The 21,575-nt window shown below is 43.9% G+C and overlaps 1 protein-coding gene across 9 annotated transcripts in view; it reads left to right on the forward strand.

Annotated features, from left to right (window-relative positions):
- The window catches only part of LOC118377254 (disks large homolog 3-like), a 132,438-nt gene that overhangs the window by 104,856 nt on the left and 6,007 nt on the right, over window positions 1–21,575 (forward strand). For 8 of the 9 annotated variants that reach the window (XM_035764121.2, XM_035764135.2, XM_035764144.2 and 5 more), the window contains 3 exons: window positions 19,128–19,242; window positions 20,607–20,783; window positions 20,883–20,958. In XM_035764121.2, coding sequence (XP_035620014.1) covers window positions 19,128–19,242; window positions 20,607–20,783; window positions 20,883–20,958 — 368 coding nt within the window. Of the gene's footprint in view, window positions 1–15,512; window positions 15,814–19,127; window positions 19,243–20,606; window positions 20,784–20,882; window positions 20,959–21,575 lie in introns of those variants that run through there. The other variant, XM_035764159.2, reaches the window with a different exon arrangement.

The raw sequence follows: 21,575 nt of genomic DNA on the forward strand, positions 1-21,575 counted from the left end.
ACGTAGTGTGGTGTTGCAATGTCGTTTTCCGTCACAAAAAGTCCGGCTCCTTGTAATATGCTCCGACATTCTATTTACTTTTGCACTACCTGAAAAAAGAGACGTGCAATATCATACCTTCCAGAGCTATCGGGCAGTGTTTTCACTTGGTTCTTTGATCTGATCTATAGGCTGTTCATCAAAGTAGGTTATTTTGCATTGATAACCAAATATAATCTCAGCGACCGTTCAACCAGTAAACCGAACAAGAAGAATCCACCCAAAAAGGTATTTTGTTTGAATTTAATAATTAGTGATTCCAGGTAGGGCTGGGCGATGTATCAATTGAATTGTATTATTTCAAATTTGTTTCAGAAGCAATGTTCCAAATGCCTGTATCACAAGAATCAAGGTTTTTATGAGTGTTCTCTCTTTTTGGTCTCGTTTCCTTCTGTACTGTGTACACTGTGTACCTTCCCACTCGCACACAGACACCAAGCCCCTCCCCCTGCCACTCGCAACAAAGGTGAAAGATAACTTCTTCCTCTCTGGACAATAAGCAGTTTAAACTCTATTTCCATTTAAGGTTTGTTCCAACAGAATCAGTTATATTGACACCGAAACGCTTAGAGACGCTATTGTACTGTGATAGAACAGCACTTCAGTTTCTACCGATACTCTTTCTCAACTCCCAAAATGTAGAACAGACCCTATTAAAAATGAGAGTATCAATGAACGTGTGAGAAGTTTCTGTCGTGCGCGACATCGTAATACCAAGTACCGCTAGCAGCATTTTAGCCACAGACAGTTATGTGCTAGCGGTATAGTCTGTTTTTATCAGTGTGCAATGATCATAAAGACTAATTTAAATCAGGAATAGGCAACTTGTTTTCATTAGGAGAAATAAGCATCTTATCCAGGAAAACCACTTGATTTCAATATATTAACAAAGTGAACAGGCTATGTTGCTCAAACAGTTGGTGACGGACAGGAGGGTATATTCATAACAGTTCTAACTTGGTAGCAAGCAAATAGATCCGAGTTGGCTAGGCTTGAAATATAAAGATTAGCTGGCTACTCACTAGCATGGGCGCTTGTGCCTGAGATATTGTTTGAGACCTGTGTTAATTTTCTATAATGCCTGCTACAAGAAGTTGGTCGTTATTAGTGGATGTACATGGTTCTGATACATATATGTAACTTTCCATAGACTAAGTTGAAAGGCAGATCAGTGGTTATTGCAGAAAAAGCAGGTTCAACTATTTTGATGAATTAATGAAAGTATTAGTGGGTCTTGTACCTTTTTTAGCCTAGGTATAATTTACCCTTTAATTGTGCAACAAAGCTTTATTTAGAGAACATATACAAAATGTATAATTAGATGTATCGTGATATCGGCCGTAAGTTTGAAAGACTGGATATGATTTCTAGGCCTTATCGCCCAGCCCTAAGGTGAATGCATTGAGTTATTGAACTTGTTTTGGCTGATTTCATGGGGCTACAGAGCTGTTTCCCTTCCATTTGGGACATGTTTTATTGTACTGATCAACAACAATAGCGTGAAAGTAGCTTGTTTTCTAAAAAATGTGTGCCGTCTCTTTTACCCAATGCTGTCATAAGGTGGCCAGTTTACGAGGCAAAAAATGATAAGAAAAACGTTTGAGACAATAGATAACAGTTGGGAGAGATGTGAGATTGCCAAATAAGTGAATGTTTTTGGTGGCAATCAGCTTTGAAATCAGCACATTTTGCATTATGTACTAGGGTCGTGAATTGACGTTAGCTGTCAGCTTGCAAGGAAAGTTAGCGGTAGCTTCCAGCTTTGTATGCTATCTAATTGCATTATAAAGTGTTCTAACCTGTATGGACATGGTTTTGCTAAACGTTACGTTTCAAAATGTCTACATGCCGTGTCGCATTATTCAAGTGTGTTAACTTCTGTGCAGCATGAGTGGGGAGCTAACATAATGTATCCCAGACTCCCAGTGCAGGATAGCAATGAGGAAGTGGACCAGGCACGGTGCGCTATAATAAGGGGTTGGCTGCGCTGATAGACAGGCTTGATCTGTGAGACACATTTGACAAAGTATCGAGAAAAAAAAGGGCACATTCTAGTACTGAACCGTTTTTCATGTTCTAGTATGAAAAAAAGGTAATATTTTGGTATACCGTGCTACACTAATTGAGCTTATATGGTTATATCTACTTTTGAAAATAATTTGTGAAATATTGGGTTTCTACATTGTGTAAAAGCACTATATTCCCATTGAGATGCATTACATAGAAAATTGCACACTCTTTAAAATGTCAGGTTTGTGATGACAGGCAAGAGATCTGTCATTCATTGCTATCTATGATCATTTATCTCCTGGAGAGGAAATCCCTTTTTCCTCTCTTTCTGTGCCCCCTAATGTTACCAGGTTGTTAGCTAGCTAGCCAATGATGTAACATGACTTAACAAAGTGCCAACATGGTTAACGACCCGTGAGTAGTTTTAGAATGACATGGTGGGCCTTCTAAATGAATGAATGTAAAATGCGGTCTCGGCAATCCGCTATAGGAAGATAAAAATGTTGTGCCTGTAATATGGGTCAGATAACCTGGTTGAACTAGAAGTGAGCCGTTGTCACTGTAGTAATGGTGCAACCATGACTTTTTCCTCTAGGGCACTCGGAAACAACGTTACATCGAAGCCTTATCATTACAGCAAATATTATCTGGATGATGTTTTTGCTAGTTGCACAGTGCTCCCAAAATAAAACTCCTGGTCGCACAGGAAAATATTTTGTTGCATATGTGATAGGGGTGTAACTGTTCACCAAACCCACTGTTCGCTGCGAAAATGAAATGTCATTCACTCTGTTCAGCATTCACCATGTTCCTTGCATTGTCTGTGTGACGGGATTGTTATGTTGGGCCTCAAGTTTCCACTCTGTTGCGTTTTGTAAACGTTGGAATTTACCAGTTAAGTCTTAAATACCAGTCGGATACAGTCATTTGATTTGAACTCCTTGCGAAATGATGTTGGCAAATGGCCAACAAGCTGTGTCAACCATAAACTAAAAGTACAGCTATATCATGCTTGTAAGCAAATTATTCAGTTCAAAAACCACATTAATAGATAAATGCAATAAAATATTTACACAAGTCTCACTGCCAAAAATGCTGTTCTAGAGGCCCTTTTCTTAGTAGTTGATGTCAGAGATCACCAATGTGGGAGAAGTGGGTGCTCAGGATGATAGACGAGTTTCCAACTAGTGATTACTAGTTTGAGGACCGTTCAAGTAAATTTCCACTTTCTACTTGCTTACCAACGCACCATGACACTGCCTCCTTCAGTGCCAGATGCACACTTGTGACTCTCATAATAGTAATGTGATGGGTTGTCACTTAGGTTCAAGGCAGCTGTTTTTTTTCTTCTCAATATCAAATAATTTCTGGGTGTTAAGTACCTTACTGGAAGTGAGGAGGGGACAACTGTAAACTAGCTTTTATTGGCAGAGGTTTGGAATTCTTATTGGTCTAACTAATTTACCGCCTGGTGATTGTACCAGGCAGAACAAAACTCCATTCCACCAAAACAGGCAGACATTTCAGGAGGCCTTTTCAAACAGGTCTTACACTAAAAGGGCATTCGCAGCATTTTCACAATTGCACAGTATTATTCAAATCGTATAGTGTGGAAATATATATATATTTTTTTAAGAATCCAGTTTTAGACTTCACTGGCCTTTTTATGTAAGTGCAACACAGGGTGCATTAGCCAATTCATTGAATGCTTTGGTTTGCTAATATAGGGTGGGTACTTCCTGTTTGCTGAAATTGGTGCAAGAGGGAAGTTCGTATAGTGACCCAAGCACTTTCACGAGGTGCTGGAACCCCCTATTCTCAACCCCTGAGAATGGGCGCAAATCCACGGCTGTAAACCTAAAACTGCATATAAACAAAATAGCAAAATAATTTATTTGGTCAGAACCGGCTACCAAGGGCTACTTGAATGTATAGGGGAGCCAGTGTTTCTTTACGTTTCTGTCTTGCTCTGATATACTGGGGTGACGTCAGCGTATATGTCAACATATTTGAAATGTTGGCAGCTGCATAGGCTGTTTTCTTTGTGTGGCGACATAATGTTAACATTTTATCCACAACTCTGTCCATCGCGTTGTAATCTACTTGGAAGCCAATGATGGAGGATCTTCCAATTCTGGTTTATCAACCCCACCACTCGCCATCGTACAGAACTAGTTTCCGGCTGCGCCTCACAAATGCCAGTTTGAAATGTGCCAATTTGAATTTAGATTACAACGTGCGCATAGGCTGCTGTAATTTTAACAGAATAGCCTGAAAAGTTTTCAGGTCAGATTTACTCGCGGCATTGGCCTACAACACTGCATAGTTATCCTATAAGCCTAGTGTTTTTATTTGATTAATATTTATGTATTCATTTTGGCGCACAACACGTACTGAACCGAGGTCCTTGGATCGAATACCTGTACCATCAAATGTTATTTGTCACATGCTCCGAATACAACAGGTAGACCTTACTGTGAAATGCTTACTTACAAGCCCCTAACCAACAATGCAGTTTAAGATAATATTTACTAAATAAACTAAAGTGAGAGAAAAAAACTAAAATAAAACGAACACTAAAATAATGATGAGGCTATACAAAGGGGGTACTGATTCAATGTGTGTGTGTACAGGTTAGTCGAGGTAATTTGTACATGTATGTAGGGGCAAGGTAACTATGCATTGATAATAAACAGCAAGTAGCAACAGTGTAAAAACACCCCTAATATGAGACCAAATTGGACACACTAGAGCCCTGAACATGCCTCACAAACTTTGTAACTTGCCATGAGGTAACAGGTCAGTAATGGGCGCTGCTTAGCAACCATTATCAGTAGCTCCAGATGGCGCCGGAGAGGATGGCTGCTGTTTCATGGGCTCTTAACCAACCGTGCTATTTTATTTTTTTGCATTTTCTGTAACTTATTTTGTACCTAATGCTGCTGCTACAATCTCACTTATGACCGAAAAGAGCTTCTGGAAATCAGAACAGCGATTACTCACCTTGATCTGGATGAATAATTTATCTTTAATGAGAGGGAATTACTCCAGAGACCAGAACCTTATTCCCGTCATTCACAGGAGAAAGAGACAAAAAAGATATCGCGGAAAGTGATCGGGGTGCCTAGTGAGGATCCGCCAACGAGTGGCTAATCTGCCCTTTCCATCCGTACCACACACAGGCAATCGCTGGAAAATAAATTAGATGAGCTAAAAGCACGTATATCCTACCAACAGGACATTAACTGTAATATCTTTTCACCGAGTTGTGGCTGAACGACAACAAGAATAACATACAGCTGGGGGGGGGGTTATACACTGCATCAGCAGGATAGCAGCCTCTGGTAAGACAAGTGGTGTTGGTCTATGTATATTTGTAAACAACAGCTGGTGCACAATATCTAAGGAAGTCTCAAAGTTTTGCTTGCCTGAGGTAGTGTGGTCTACAGCTTATCATGAGATAAACCCTCTAGGTAGATGGTGTATCTGTATTTTTCGTAGCTGTCTACAGACCGACGCTGGCACTAAGACCGCACTCAATGAACTGTAAGGCCATAAGCAAACAGGAAAACGCTCATCCGGAGTTGGCTCTCCTAGTGGCCGGGGACTTTAATGCAGGGAAACTTAAATCTGTTTTACCTAATTTCTATCAGCATGTTAAATGTGCTGCCAGATGGGTAAAAACTCTAGACCACCTATACTGCAAACACACAGACACATATAAAGCTCTCCCTCGTCCTCCATTTGGCAAATCAGACTATAATTCTATCTGCCTGATTTCTGCTTACAAGCGAAAATTAAAGCATGTTTCACCAGTGACTTGGTCAATAAAAAAGTGGTCAGATGAAGCAGAGGCTAAGCTACAGGACTGTATTTCTATCACAGACTGGAATATGTTCTGGGATTCTTCCTATGGCATTGAGGAGTACACCACATCAGTCATTGGCTTCATCAATAAGTGCATCGATATATGACTAAGATCGACTCATACTACATCAGCTCTGACGCTCGTCGGATGTGGCAGGGCTTGCAAACTATTAGACTACAAAGGGTAGTACAGCCGAGAGCTGCCCAGTGACATAAGCATACCAGACGAGCTAAATTACTTCTATGCTCGCATCGAGGCAAGTAACACTGAAACATGCATGAGAGCACCAGCTGTCCAAATGACTGTGTGATCATGCTCTCCGCAGCCAATGTGAGTAAAACCTTTAAACAGGTCAACATTCACAAGGCTGCAGGGCCAGATGGATTACGTTCACGTGTACTCCGAGCATACGCTAACCAACTGGCAAGTGTCTTCACTGACAGTTTCAACCTGTCCCTGACTATGTAATACCAACATGTTTCAAGCAGACAACCATAGTGTTTTGGGCACAGGGACTAAGGTAACTGGCCTAAATGACTACCGACCCATAGCACTCGCATCTGTAGCCGTGAAGTGCTTTGAAAGGCTGGTTATGGCTCGCATCATCACCATTATCTCAGAAACCCTAGACTCACTCAAATGTGCATACCGCTCAAACAGATACACAGATGAAGCAATCTCTATTGCACTCCACACTGCCCTTTCACACCTGGACACCTACAGTGGGGCAAAAAAAATATTTAGCCAGCCACCAATTGTGCAAGTTATCCCACTTAAAAAGATGAGAGGTCTGTAATTTTCATCATGGGTACACTTCAAGTATGACAGACAAAATGAGGTAAAAAAAAAATCCAGAAAATCACATTGTAGGATTTTTAATGAATTGATTTGCAAATTATGGTGGAAAATAAGTATTTGGTCAATAACAAAAGTTAATCTCAATACTTTGTCATTGCCAACAAAGGGTATATAAGAGGTCAAACGTTTTCTGTAAGTCTTCACAAGGTTTTCTCACACACTTGCTGGTATTTTTGCCCATTCCTCCATGCAGATCTCCTCTAGAGCAGTGATATTTTGGGGCTGTTGCTGGGCAACACGGACTTTCAACTCCCTCCAAAGATTTTCTATGGGGTTGAGATCTGGAGACTGGCTAGGCCACTCCAGGACCTTGAAATGCTTCTTACGAAGCCACTCCTTCATTGCCCTGGCGGTGTGTTTGGGATCATTGTCATGCTGAAAGACCCAGCCACGTGTCATCTTCAATGCCCTTGCTGATGGAGGTTTTCACTCAAAATCTCACGATACATGGCCCCATTCATTCTTTCCTTTACACGGATCAGTTGTCCTGGTCCCTTTGCAGAAAAACAGCCCCAAAGCATGATGTTTCGACCCCCATGCTTCACAGTAGGTATGGTGTTCTTTGGATGCAACTCGGCATTCTCTGTCCTCCAAACACGACGAGTTGAGTTTTTACCAAAAAGTTATATTTTGGTTTCATCTGACCATATGACATTCTCCCAATCTTCTTCTGGATTATCCAAATGCTCTCTAGCAAACTTCAGACGGGCCTGGACATGTACTGGCTTAAGCACGGGAACATGTCTGGCACTGCAGGATTTGAGTCCCTGGTGGCGTAGTGTGTTACCGATGGTAGGCTTTGTTACTTTGGTCCCAGCTCTCTGCAGGTCATTCACTAGGTCCCCCCCATGTGGTTCTGGGATTTTTGTTCACTGTTCTTGTGATCATTTTGACCCCACGGGGTGAGATCTTGCATGGAGCCCCAGATCGAGGGAGATTATCAGTGGTCTTGTATGTCTTCCATTTCCTAATAATTGCTCCCACAGTTGATTTCCTCAAACCAAGCTGCTTACCTATTGCAGATTCAGTCTTCCCAGCCTGGTGCAGGTCTACAATTTAGTTTCTGGTGTCCTTTGACAGCTCTTTGGTCTTGGCCATAGTGGAGTTTGGAGTGTGACTGTTTGAGGTTGTGGACAGGTCTTTTATACGGAGTTCAAACAGGTTCCATTAATACAGGTAACGAGTGGAGGACAGAGGAGCCTCTTAACAGAAGTTACAGGTCTGTGAGAGCCAGAGATCTTGCTTGTTTGTAGGTGACCAAATACTTATTTTCGGCCATAATTTGCAAATAAATTCATTAAAAATACTACAATGTGATTTTCTGGATTTTTAAAAATTTTTTTATCTTGTCTGTCATAGTTGAAGTGTACCTATGAACATTACAGGCCTCTCATCTTTTTAATTGGGAGAACTTGCACAATTGGTGGCTGACTAAATACTTCTTGCCCCACTATGTGAGAATGCTATTCGTTGACTACAGCTCAGCGTTCAACACTAGTGCCGTCAAAGCTCTTCAATAAGCTAAGGACCCTGGGACTAAACACATCCCTCTGCAACTGGATCCTGGGCTTCCTAACGGGCCGCCCCCAGGTGGTAAGGGTAGATAACAACACATCCTCCATGCTGATCCTTAACACAGGGGCCCCTCGGGTGCATGCTCAGTCCACTCCATTACTCCCTGTTCACTCATGCCTGAACGACTCCAACACCATTATTAAGTTTGTCGATGACACAACATTGGTAGGCCTGATCACCAACAACGACGAGACCTGGCTATGTGGTGCCAGGACAACAACCTCTCCCTCAACGTGATCAAGACTAAGGAGATGATGTTGGACTACAAGAAAAGGAGGACTGAGCACACTCCCATTCTCATCGACAGGGCTGCAGTGGAGCAGGTTGAGAACTTCAAGTTCCTTGGTGTCCACATCATCCAACAAACTATCATGGTCCAAGAACACCAAGACAGTTGTGAAGAGGGCACGACAAAACCTATTCCCCCTCAGGAGACTGAAAATATTTGGCATGGGTCCTCAGCTCCTCAAAAGCTTCTACAGCTGCAACATCGAGAGCATCCTGACTGGTTGCAATACTGCCTGGTATGGCAACTGCTCGGCCTCTGACCGCAAGGCACTACAGAGGGTAGTGCGTACGACCCAGTACATCACTGGGGCCAAGCTTCCTGCCATCAAGGACCTCTATACCAGGTGGTGTCAACAACTACAGACCAGTATCCCTTCTTTCTTTTCTCTCCAAAACTCTTGAACGTGCCGTCCTTGGCCAGCTCTCCCGCTATCTCTCTCAGAATGACCTTCTTGATCCAAATCAGTCAGGTTTCAAGACTAGTCATTCAACTGAGACTGCTCTTCTCTGTATCACGGAGGCGCTCCGCACCGCTAAAGCTAACTCTCTCTCCTCTGCTCTCATCCTTCTAGACCTATCGGCTGCCTTCGATACTGTGAACCATCAGATCCTCCTCTCCACCCTCTCCGAGTTGGGCATCTCCGGCGCGGCCCACGCTTGGATTGTGTCCTACTTGACAGGTCGCTCCTACCAGATGGCGTGGCGAGAATCTGTCTCCTCACCACGCGCTCTCACCACTGGTGTCCCCCAGGGCTCTGTTCTAGGCCCTCTCCTATTCTCGCTATACACCAAGTCACTTGGCTCTGTCATAACCTCACATGGTCTCTCCTATCATTGCTATGCAGACGACACACAATTAATCTTCTCCTTTCCCCCTTCTGATGACCAGGTGGCGAATCGCATCTCTGCATGTCTGGCAGACATATCAGTGTGGATGACGGATCACCACCTCAAGCTGAACCTCGGCAAGACGGAGCTGCTCTTCCTCCCGGGGAAGGACTGCCCGTTCCATGATCTCGCCATCACGGTTGACAACTCCATTGTGTCCTCCTCCCAGAGCGCTAAGAACCTTGGCGTGATCCTGGACAACACCCTGTCGTTCTCAACTAACATCAAGGCGGTGGCCCGTTCCTGTAGGTTCATGCTCTACAACATCCGCAGAGTACGACCCTGCCTCACACAGGAAGCGGCGCAGGTCCTAATCCAGGCACTTGTCATCTCCCGTCTGGATTACTGCAACTCGCTGTTGGCTGGGCTCCCTGCCTGTGCCATTAAACCCCTACAACTCATCCAGAACGCCGCAGCCCGTCTGGTGTTCAACCTTCCCAAGTTCTCTCACGTCACCCCGCTCCTCCGCTCTCTCCACTGGCTTCCAGTTGAAGCTCGCATCCGCTACAAGACCATGGTGCTTGCCTACGGAGCTGTGAGGGGAACGGCACCTCAGTACCTCCAGGCTCTGATCAGGCCCTACACCCAAACAAGGGCACTGCGTTCATCCACCTCTGGCCTGCTCGCCTCCCTACCACTGAGGAAGTACAGTTCCCGCTCAGCCCAGTCAAAACTGTTCGCTGCTCTGGCTCCCCAATGGTGGAACAAACTCCCTCACAACGCCAGGACAGCGGAGTCAATCACCACCTTCCGGAGACACCTGAAACCCCACCTCTTTAAGGAATACCTAGGATAGGATAAAGTAATCCTTCTCACCCCCCTTAAAAGATTTAGATGCACTATTGTAAAGTGGCTGTTCCACTGGATGTCATAAGGTGAATGCACCAATTTGTAAGTCGCTCTGGATAAGAGCGTCTGCTAAATGACTTAAATGTAAATGTGGTGTCAGAGGAAGGCCCTGAAAATTGTCAAGGACTTCAGCCACCCTAGTCATAGACTGTTCTCTCTTCTACTGCACGGCAAGCGGTACTGGAGCGCCAAGTCTATGTCCAAGAGGCTTCTAAACAGCTTCTACCCCCAAGCCTTAAAACTACTGAACATCTTAATCAAATGGCTACCCAGACTTCTTGCGTTGCAGCTACTCTCTATCTATGCATTGGTCACTTTAACTCTTGCCGCGTGTATATATTACCTCGACTAACCGGTGCCCCCACACATTGACTCTGTACCGGTACCCCCTGTAATCAAATCAAATTGTATTTGTCACACACATGGTTAGCACACTTTAATGCGAGTGTAGCGAAGTGCTTGTGCTTCTAGTTCTGACCATGCAGTAATATCTAACAATTAATCTAACCTAACAATTTCACAACAACTACCTTATACACACAAGTGTGAAGGAATGAATAAGAATATGTACATAAAAATATATGAATGAGTGATGGCCGAACGGCATAGGCAAGATGTAGTAGATGGTATAGAGTACAGTAAATACATATGAGATGAGTAATGTAGGGTATGTAAACATATAATAAAGTGGCATTGTTTAAAGTGGCGAGTGATATATTTATTACATCAATTCTTCTATCATTAAAGTGGCTAGAGTTGAGTTAGTATGTTGGCAGCAGCCACTCAATGTTAGTAATGGCTGTTTAACAGTCTGATGGCCTTGAGATAGAAGCTGTTTTTCAGTCTCTTGGTCCCCGCTTTGATGCACCTGTACTGACCTCGCCTTCTGGATGATAGCGAGGTGAACAGGCAGTGGCTCGGGTGGGGGTTCATCCATGATGATCTTTTTGGCCTTCCTATGACATCGGGTGGTGTAGGTGTCCTGGAGGGCAGGTAGTTTGCTCCCGATGATGCGTTGTACAGACCTCACTACCCTCTTGAGAGCCTTACGCTTATGGGCGGAGCAGTTGCCGTACCAGGCGGTGATACAGCCCGACGGGATGCTCTCGATTGTGCATCTGCAAAAGTTTGAGTGTTTATGGTGACAAGCCACATTTCTTCAGCCTTCTTCACCACGCTGTCTGAAATGGTCCACCCACACAGTTTGTCTGGGATGTGTATGCCGAGGAACTTAACTTTCCTTCTCCACTACTGTCCCGTCAATGTGGATAGGGGGCTGCTCCCTCTGCTGTTTCATGAAGTCCACGATCATCCCCTTTGTTTTTTTGACATTGAGTGTGAGGTTATTTTCCTGACACCACACTCCAAGGGCCCTTACCTCTTCCCTGTAGGCCGTCTCTGTATATAGCCTCACTATTGTTATTTTGTCTGGGAAATGTTTTGGGTATTTTTCTTAACTGCATTGTTGGTTAAGGGCTTGTAACAAGACCTTGCATTTAAGACTAATTTTTTTTTACGCCCAGCTGGTGCACCCGGCCCATGGCCAGTAACTCTCATCCTGAGTTCTGACATGACATGTTCATAGGAGGGACATAGCCCGGCCCGCTAGAGAGGACAGTAACTCAGTTAGGAGTAAGTGTGGTCCGGATGCTGATTCATGCTGGGCTCATTGCCTGGACACCTTTCTCAGGGGCAAGAGGTCGGCTATCCGCTCCACAGACCTTTGGAAGGCCAGCACTGAATGAGAAAAGGAATACCTAAACTCAGCAAAAAAAAGAAACGTCCCCTTTTCAGGACCCTGTCTTTCAAAAATTATTGGTAAAAATCCAAATGACTTCAAAGATCTTCATTTTAAAGGGATTAATCACTGTTTTCCATGCTTGTTCAATGAACCATAAACAATTAATGAACATGCACCAGTGGGACGGTCGTTACGACATCAACAGCTTATAGACGGTAGGCAATTAAGGTCACAGTTATGAAAACTTAGGACACTAAAGAGGCCTTTCTACTCTACTGACTCTGAAAACCACCAAGAGAAAGATTCTTAGGGTCCCTGCTCATCTGCGTGAACTTGCCTTAGGCATGCTGCAAGGAGGCATGAGGACTGCGGATGTGGCCAGGGCAAGAAATTGCAATGTCCATACTGTGAGACGCCTAAGACAGCACTATTGGGAGACAGGGCGGACAGCTGATTGTCCTCGCAGTGGCAGACCACGTGTAGCAACACCTGCACAGGATCGGTACATCCGAACATCACACCTGCGGGACAGGTACAGGATGGCAACAACAACTGCCCGAGATACACCAGGAACGCACAATCCCTCCATCAGTGCTCAGACGGTCCGCAATAGGCTGAGAGAGACTGGATTGGGGGCTTGTAGGCCTGTTGTAAGGCAGGTCCTCACCAGACATCACCGGCAACATCGTCACCAATGGGCACAAACCCATTGTTGCTGGACCAGACAGGACTGGCAAAAAGTGCTCTTCACTGACGAGTCGACGGTTTTGTATCACCAGGGGTGATGGTCAGATTTGTGTTTATCGTCGAAAGAATGAGCGTTAGCCCGAGGCCTGTACTCTGGCACGGGATCGATTTTTGAGGTGGAAGGTCAGTCATGGTCTGGGACAGTGTGTCACAGCATCATTGGACTGTGCTTGTCATTGCAGGCAATCTCAAAGCTGTGCGTTACAGGGAAGACCTCCTCCCTCATGTGGTACCTTTCCTGCAGGCTCATCCTGACATGACCCTCTAGCATGACAATGCCACCAGCCATGCTGCTCGTTCTGTGGGTGATTTCTTGCAAGGCAGGAATACCAGTGTTCTGCCATGGCCAGCGAGAGCCCGGATCTCAATCCCATTGAGCACGTCTGCGACCTGTTGGATCGGAGGGTGAGGGCTAGGGCCGTCCGTCGTCCGTCCCCCACCACACACACAAATGTTCAGGAACTTGCAGGTGCCTTGGTGGAAGAGTAGGGTAACATCTCACAGCAAGAACTGGCAAATCTGGTGCAATCCATGAGGATGTGATGCACTGCAGTACTTAATGCAGCTGGTGGCCACACCAGATACTGACTGTTACTTCACATTATTATTATTCAATTTCTGTTAGTCACCTGTCTGTGGAACTTGTTCAGTTTGTCTGTTGTTGAATCTTGTTATGTTCATACAAATATTTACACATGTTAAGTTTGCTGAAAATGACCTCGGTTGACAGTGAGAGGGCGTTTCTTTTCTGCTGAGTATATATGAACTGATCTCACAGCAGAGAGCAGAGACTTTACCAGTAGGTATTCTGGGTCCCTTTCATACATTAGTTCACTGGACTGTCACTAAATCTGTGACTCAATCGTAACATTGAGTTGAATCGTGGGGTGTGTAGTGTGCTCTCATGCTACCCCTCTGTCACTGAGGTAGAATTACCGTAGACGTGCCTGGGAAAGGGGTTACACAGCCATAGGACAGGATTAGGCTTAATGCGTCTGCATGCTTCCCTTCCCAAACAGTTTGTGCATATATTATGAAATTTTGTGATGGTTTGGTCTTCGCAAGAGTTATTTTAGCTGGGGTTTCTTCAATGAAGTGTTTGTCATTCAAAGATAGACGACTCGTTTTCAAAAAATTCACTTGAGAAATGCTGCACCAAACATCTTAGTTAGATGTAAAAATGTGTTCATGTAAAAATGTGTTAGATGTAAAAATGTGTTAGATGTAAGATCGCCTCTGAAAAACGTAAAACTTAATGACTTATGAGTAGGTGTGTATACATACTACGGCGTCTCAAGATGGACACACGATATTAGTGCAGCCTTTTCTCGTTTTTCAAGCAAAGGTATTTTTAAGGGAGTATGCATGCGCACTCCTTTGGTTCGGCTAAGCGCCAGCTGAACCAATGCATGGGGAAGCCTTAAATGTCAACCCCAACAACTCATTTTAGAAACGGCAGACTGTAGTCCGAGTTACATGTTTGTTACAGCACTGAGGAAACAGTAGTCACAACCTAGACTAACCCAGAGAACATTGAGCCAGATATTTCACAGGATTTGTAAATGTGAAGAATCCAGTTGGTATTTCCACTCACCACTAAATATGGTGTCGCGAGGAAGCCCAGTGGGAGAAGATGGCGCGGGATGGATTTTTGCTGACATTCTGCTAATTTTTAGTTGACATTTGATCTCCATACATTTTTCAGGTTTCCAAAACTAGAATCTGTAACAGAGTTGACTGTAATTTTGTGGACTTTACCTGTTGCCAAAGTTTCTAAAAATGCTGTTGTTTAGGAGTGCAAGGGCAAATTAAGTTATTGCACGTGCGCAATTCACAATGTAGGCATTCCCTAATGAACATATGCAAATAAATGCTAGAAGGAGCGAACAGGATCTCACTAGCTTGTGCTTGGCTCTGCCCACCTCTTCTGCCCACTGATAAATTGGCTCCTATTGGAAATAACCGGCTCTGGTCCATCTTGGGTTTAGTTATAACAGTCTTTGATAGCACTGTAGGCTCATATTACAAAAGCATGCCTGGACTGTTGCATAACTGGATCAAGAGAGAAGCAGGCAGCCCCCCCACCCCCCCCAAAAAGACAGCACAACTGAGGACAAGCAGTAGAAGAAGGCGAACTACAAAAATGACCAAGTTTTTGCTCTCTTGTCTGACTGCAGACTACAGCTGTTTCCTTTGTTCCCTGTGGAGCCTGGCAGCTAGGCAGAGGCTGCATGCTAGTCCTGCCCCTCCATGTCTTTATTTCTGGTGGTTAGGACTTAAGGGACAACTGACAACAGATACAGCGCTCCTTTACAGACCTTTAGGAGTGAGGGCCCCCACCCACTCCACTCTCTCCTTCATTGCTCTGGGAAGCGTTCCCTAACAATGTGTTATAGGACACTGTATTGTCTTGGTCTCTCCTTCAGTCTTTTTGTTGTTGTCCCTCTTATATCCTGCTTCCGGCATTGTTCCTTTTCTCTCCCCTCCCTTGTGCCTGAGAACCAAGTGGACTTGTCTGCCTGGCTGCTTCCGCTGTTCTGTGGCTCCTGATTAGTGCCGGAGCGTTGCCCCTGGTTACAGGCAGGCAGGTGGTGTCTGGTTACCTCACCTTGCTGTGTCATTCTCCTGTATCGTTAACCCCAGCCAAAGAGGGTAGGGTGGAGACTACACAGCAGGCCTCGGGTGTGGATTCTGTTTCCTTTGAATTCTCTCTGCTTTGGGTTTCGACTGGGGGGGTACTGTTGAGGCCAGGGCCTACTGCCTGAGAGAATTGCCTAACCTTGTTTTCACACCTGACTGGGTTTATTTATTGAGAACCTGGAGTAGCCTAAATCATCATTGGTGGAATGGTTCTTTGTTTTTCCGACTTTACTTTTTAGAGCACAATCTCTGATCATTATCATGTTGGAAAGGAAAAGTGTTTCAAACCAGCTGATGACTGATTTCTAAGGTGAGTAAAACCCTTACGGGGATGGGAGTCGGTCTCATTGCACAACAATATTTTGTTTGAAAACAACTCTGTTTTAAAAGTGAAACCTTTGACGTTGGCACATACTTTAATTTGTCGAAAGTGGTGACTTCACAGGGAATGGTATTTGGTTAGGCCTAACAGCAGGTTATCGTTGTTATTATTCAATATAATGAATGGCATCTTGTCCAGTACGTTACTGTCAGTGTGGAACATCTGCACTTGTTGCTTCTTTGACAGTGCTGTTGGAATCAATGTTTTACCCCCACATGTAATTTGCCTTATCGGCATTTCCATCAAAGGACCCATTTGCACCAATGTGACGTTCATAGGAGCATATCAAATTGGGTGTCAAAACGAAAGCAAGAAGTTTATATTTTGAGGAAATGAAGGCATAGATCCATTTATCAATCCTTTTCCATCTAAAATTGTTTTGGCATAAGTAAAGGCTTGGATTTCTGGATAAACATGGAAAAGGGGTTTAAGACATCTAACAAAGTCTTAAAGAGGTGTCACAAAATACATCAACACACTACTTATGATGTAAAGATCTCTGGCACTAATACCAACACTTATATTTAGATTTCAGAGGAATTGTTTCTAGCCTTGTCCCCCAAAAACCCACATCTTTAAGAATTTTCTCATTTCACTCCCTCTCACGGGGAGGGAGGATAGTGGAGGTTCACAGAAGTAACAATTAATGGTAGATCTACCAATGAGTTATAGTGATTTTACTGATATCCATTTAGTTTATGAATTAAGTGATTTTAAAACTTGTAATTCCATTACCAAATTGGTAACAGAATTACCCCATAAAATCACTACTGGAATTACTGCAGCTGAATTGGCTACAATGGGAAATTATAATAGTCACAAACCACAGTTGGGTCACCTGCTACTGTCCTCCCTTCCACTGTCATACTGTTATGATCCGCTCATAACTGTTTTCTTTCTGTCATCTGGTGGTCAAACAAAGTGTGTTACAACAGTCTGAGTCAAGACACTCATATATATGTATGTATATATGTATGTATATATGTATATGTATGTATATATGTATATGTATGTATATATGTATATATATATGTATGCCCCGGTGCACAACTGAGCAAGAGGACAAGTACATTGTGAAGCATCTGTTTCTCAAACTAGACACAAGTCCTCAACTGGCAGCTTCATTAAATAGTACCCACAAAACACCAGTCTCAACATCAACAGTGAAGCTACTTTAACTTTAAGCAAAACATCAGGAAATCTTGCATTTTAACTTTATACTGGAGGAAAAACTATACCATAGGAAATTACTGGAGAAAGGTTGCCCACACATCAGTCAGAGCGCTATCTTGGACCTGCCCGGTGTGTTCCTTGTTCTTCATGATGCTCTCTGCGCTTTTAACGGAACTCTGAGACTATCACAGTGCAGGTGCATTTATACGGAGACTTGGATTACACACAGGTGGATTGTATTTATCATCATTAGTCATTTAGGTCAACATTGGATCATTCAGAGATCCTCACTGAACTTCTGGAGAGAGTTTGCTGCACTGAAAGTAAACGGGCTGAATCATTTTGCACGCCCAATTTTTCAGTTTTTGATTTGTTAAAAAAGTTTGAAATATCCAAAAAATGTCGTTCAATTCATGATTGTGTCCCACTTGTTGTTGATTCTTCACAAAAAGAAGCCTGAAATGTGGCAAAAGGTCGCAAAGTTCAAGGGGGCCGAATACTTTCGCAAGGCACTGTATATATACCCTGACTCTGCTTGCACAGAACGCAAGAGAAGTGACACAATTTCCCTAGTTAATATTGCCTGCTAACGTGAATTTCTTAACTAGATATGCAGGTTTTTTAAAAATATACTTGTGTATTGATTGAAAGGCATTAATGTTTATGGTTAGGTACATTGGTGCAACGACAGTGCTTTTTTTGTGTGAATGCGCTTGTTAAATCACCCGTTTGGCGAAGTAGGCTGTGATTCGATGATAAGTTAACAGGCACTGCATTGATTATTTGCAACGCAGGACAAGCTAGTTAAACTAGTAATCTCATCAACCATGTGTATGTAGTTAACTAGTGATTCTGTTATGATTTATTGTTTTTGTTAGATAAGTTTAATGCTAGCTTGCAACTTACCTTGGCTCTGTGCTGCACTCACGTAGCAGGTGGTCACCCTGCCATGCAGTCTCCTCGTGGAGTGCAATGTAATCGGTGTCCAAAAATGCCAATTAGGACTAGTTATGAAAAATTGGGGCCTCTACTGTGCTGTCCAAACTTATAAAACATGAGGAGAATGACATTCCTATCCATAATGATGCATTTCTTTGTAGTACAGCACAGGGACCCATGATGTAATTCCGCTTCCGGGTGTAAATCCACTTCACTTAATGTAGTTCAATAACCAAAATGTTTTTTTTTTAACTCAAGGTGCCATGTCGATGGCATACATTTTAAAGTGAAAACCTGAGTCAAAGTGTAATTCCATTACTGTGGAATAGCCTTTATTTAATCATATCTCAGGGTGTTGGACTACAGATACAAACATTGGTTGAGGCACTCCACTAACACCAGTGTGCTTCTGACGTTTACACTGTTCTTTGTTTTTCTAGCTGCGTCTGTTGGTTTTGTTCTTGTTGCCTAGTGTGTACTATGGGTTGGTTGCTTGGCTTGTTCCAGCAGCCTGGCCACAAACTAACTGCACTGCCCTGCTAGCCTAATGAGTGCATGTTTATGAAGAAGCTCAGGTGGATTCATATATCAGCTCTGCAACTGCCTCCCTGGGCCATACAGGAAGGACAAATATTTGTCCATTCAAATGGGTTGGAGTGGCTAGCTTCCTTTAACAAAAAATCATGCCAGAGTTCCATGTTGAACCTATTTAATTAATCTGCATAATTAATGCCCTGACATGAGATATTAGTGGACGTGTGAGGCAGATACATGATGAAGCTCCATCTGGTACTGAGGTAATTAATCGGGCTGAAACAACCCGCTACTGAACCTGGACTCCACTACTTTCTCTCTCTGCTCACCAGAGCACCGAGTGTGACACTCTCTCACTCTCTCATACAATGCCCAGGAGACACTGGTAGAGGACTGGGTTCACTTCACATTGATCCAGGCTGTGTGTGTTAACCTCTGAACTGGAGAGTGAAGCAAATGACAATGTTTTTTTATGCGTGTGTATGTCGGTCCCTGCAAGTAAATCGACCATTCATCAGATTCTGGGAGAATTAAAGGGGGGTGAACCGTGTGTGTGACATTGTGAATTTTAACACTGTTTTTGTGTGTCCCTGCAGAGTACAGCCGCTTTGAGTCGAAGATCCATGACCTGAGGGAACAGATGATGAACAGTAGCATGAGCTCTGGTTCGGGCTCCCTGCGCACCAGCGAGAAACGCTCCCTTTACGTCAGGTACCAAAACACACGCACAGTACACACCACTCCTAAAATCATCACGTTTAGCACACCACTCACAAATACTATGATTTTTCATCAGCACAAAATAGGTCATGATGAGACTATCGTACGCCAAGTATCTGCTCATCTAATGAATTTGATGAGCAAGCTTTTCAGTTCACACATGACCTATTTTACATAGCTGCATCCTATGGCTGGCAAAAGTACTACCGGTATCATAATGTTATTACATTTTGGGCATGAAGCCAAAACTGTAAGGAACCCCAGTCAGTCAGGAAGAGCAACATGTGCCAGGCAGGCAGCCTCCCCCACTGTAATGAGTGCAGCTGCCTGAGTCAGAACAGGAAGTGTTCTGGGGGGTCAAGGTAAAAATGATTATTCTATGATGTAACATTCATGTCCCAAGAACTGGAAACATATTTCAAGCTAAGTGCTGTGGTGCAGCGTCACGTAAACCCAATATTTACAACCCCGGCAAGAATAGCAACATTTTCACTTTTGATGGCGATTCTTGACAGAGAAGGAAGCATCTACAAATCCAAGGCTTACTATGAACACAAGCTAGATCAAAATACTTGTGTAACGATGTGTAATCAGTTGGATGTCCAAAGCAGAAATGGTCAATAAACAAACTAAGGTACTGTTCTGTCATTTTCCCATTGTATCTCCCAACAAGCCTGTAGCTCATTGGACCACCTATACACTGTAAACCAGGATGACTAATGCCCTGTAATTCTCTCCTGTCAGCCAGGGAGAGCTATCCTTTCCTCTGTGTGGGTGACTAAGCATACAGTTATGGAGGAAAAGGCTCTGTTTCATTCCAATGCACAGCAGTAGTGCAGACTTCTCCCCAGCCAGCCTATCCTCTGGAATGTGAGACCTCTCAGGTGCACACACACACACACACACACATAGCCAGGGTCCAATCTGAATGCCTGTGTCAGGGGGAGGCACTCATGTAACCTGGCAGTGAGACTTGATACCTGCAGGTAGCTAGTATCAGGGCAGTCTGATTACTTTAGACCGGGCAGCCAGTAGGGAGAACACACTGGTAGTGGCAACGCCACACTGGACCACGTCGTGTCCTGCAGAGCCAGGTCAGATTGTTGCCAGGTTACTGGCAGTAGTGGAACCTGTAGAGCTATCGGTTCCCTGTCTGACAGACTCATAGCAGAAGTAATGGAAACTGTAGCAAAGACGAAGCCAGTGTGTTTTGCAATGACATTGTCACATTTCATCATGTAACGTAGTGGGGTTTAAACTTCAGAACCTGTTACTAGTATGGTGCAGTAATACTGTATATGCTTTTGAGTGATTGACACAAACACCCCTCCCCCTCTCTGTCTTTCTGTGTGTAGAGCCCTTTTTGACTATGACCGGGCCAGAGACAGCTGTCTGCCCAGCCAGGGCCTGAGCTTCTCCTATGGGGACATCCTGCATGTCATCAACGCCTCCGATGACGAGTGGTGGCAGGCGCGTCTGGTCACGCCTCACGGAGAGAGCGAGCAGATCGGGGTCATTCCAAGCAAGAAGAGGTAACCTCATCACCCCATTTTACCACCCAAAATGTGCTGCTGTTGTGTGACTCTCAAAGTGCCTCAGTAAGAGATTTGAAACGAGTCTTCTCTACGCAGGGTGGAGAAGAAGGAGCGAGCGAGGTTAAAAACAGTCAAGTTCCACGCCAGGACGGGCATGATTGATTCCAACAGGGTGAGTCTGGGGGGCTGTGCTCTCTGGTTCTCCTGCCTGGCAGTGGGCACCCAGGGAGCTGACCCACTTCCCCCTCCCTGAGGCAGGCAGTGTGGGAACAGGAGCATGTAGCAGGGACCTACCTGCTCATTAGAACTAGTGGAGAAACCTAAAGACTCGCATACATTACATTACAGACTCGCTCTCTTTAAAGACAAGGGGCTACCAAACTGACTCGATGCTTAGTACATGGACCTGTCGCTATCCTATCTAAGTGCAATTAGTGTTTTTAATGTGATCTGAAGTCTTAGTATACATCAGGCAATGTAAGAAACCCCTGGTTCACCAATACAGGCTCTCACTGGTGAATGTATTAATTGGTTGTCTTGTTTTCACACGATTTTCATATAATATTGTGACACCTATATGGTCCTGTAATGATATGCTCGCTCATTAGAAGGTCAATTTCCTCTCGTCTATACCGTTTCTAGGATCAACATGGAAATGATCTCTCCTTTGCATAAGTGTTCCATTCATTTTACCCTGGTTATCTGCCTTCATTTATCTGCCTTCATTCTTTCATTTAGATTTTTTTCTTTGTTTTTAGATTTGTCTGTTTTTATTTAGTTTTGCATGTG

This window comes from Oncorhynchus keta, chromosome 4 (assembly GCF_023373465.1).
Source record: "Oncorhynchus keta strain PuntledgeMale-10-30-2019 chromosome 4, Oket_V2, whole genome shotgun sequence".
Taxonomy (NCBI): Eukaryota; Metazoa; Chordata; class Actinopteri; order Salmoniformes; family Salmonidae; genus Oncorhynchus; species Oncorhynchus keta.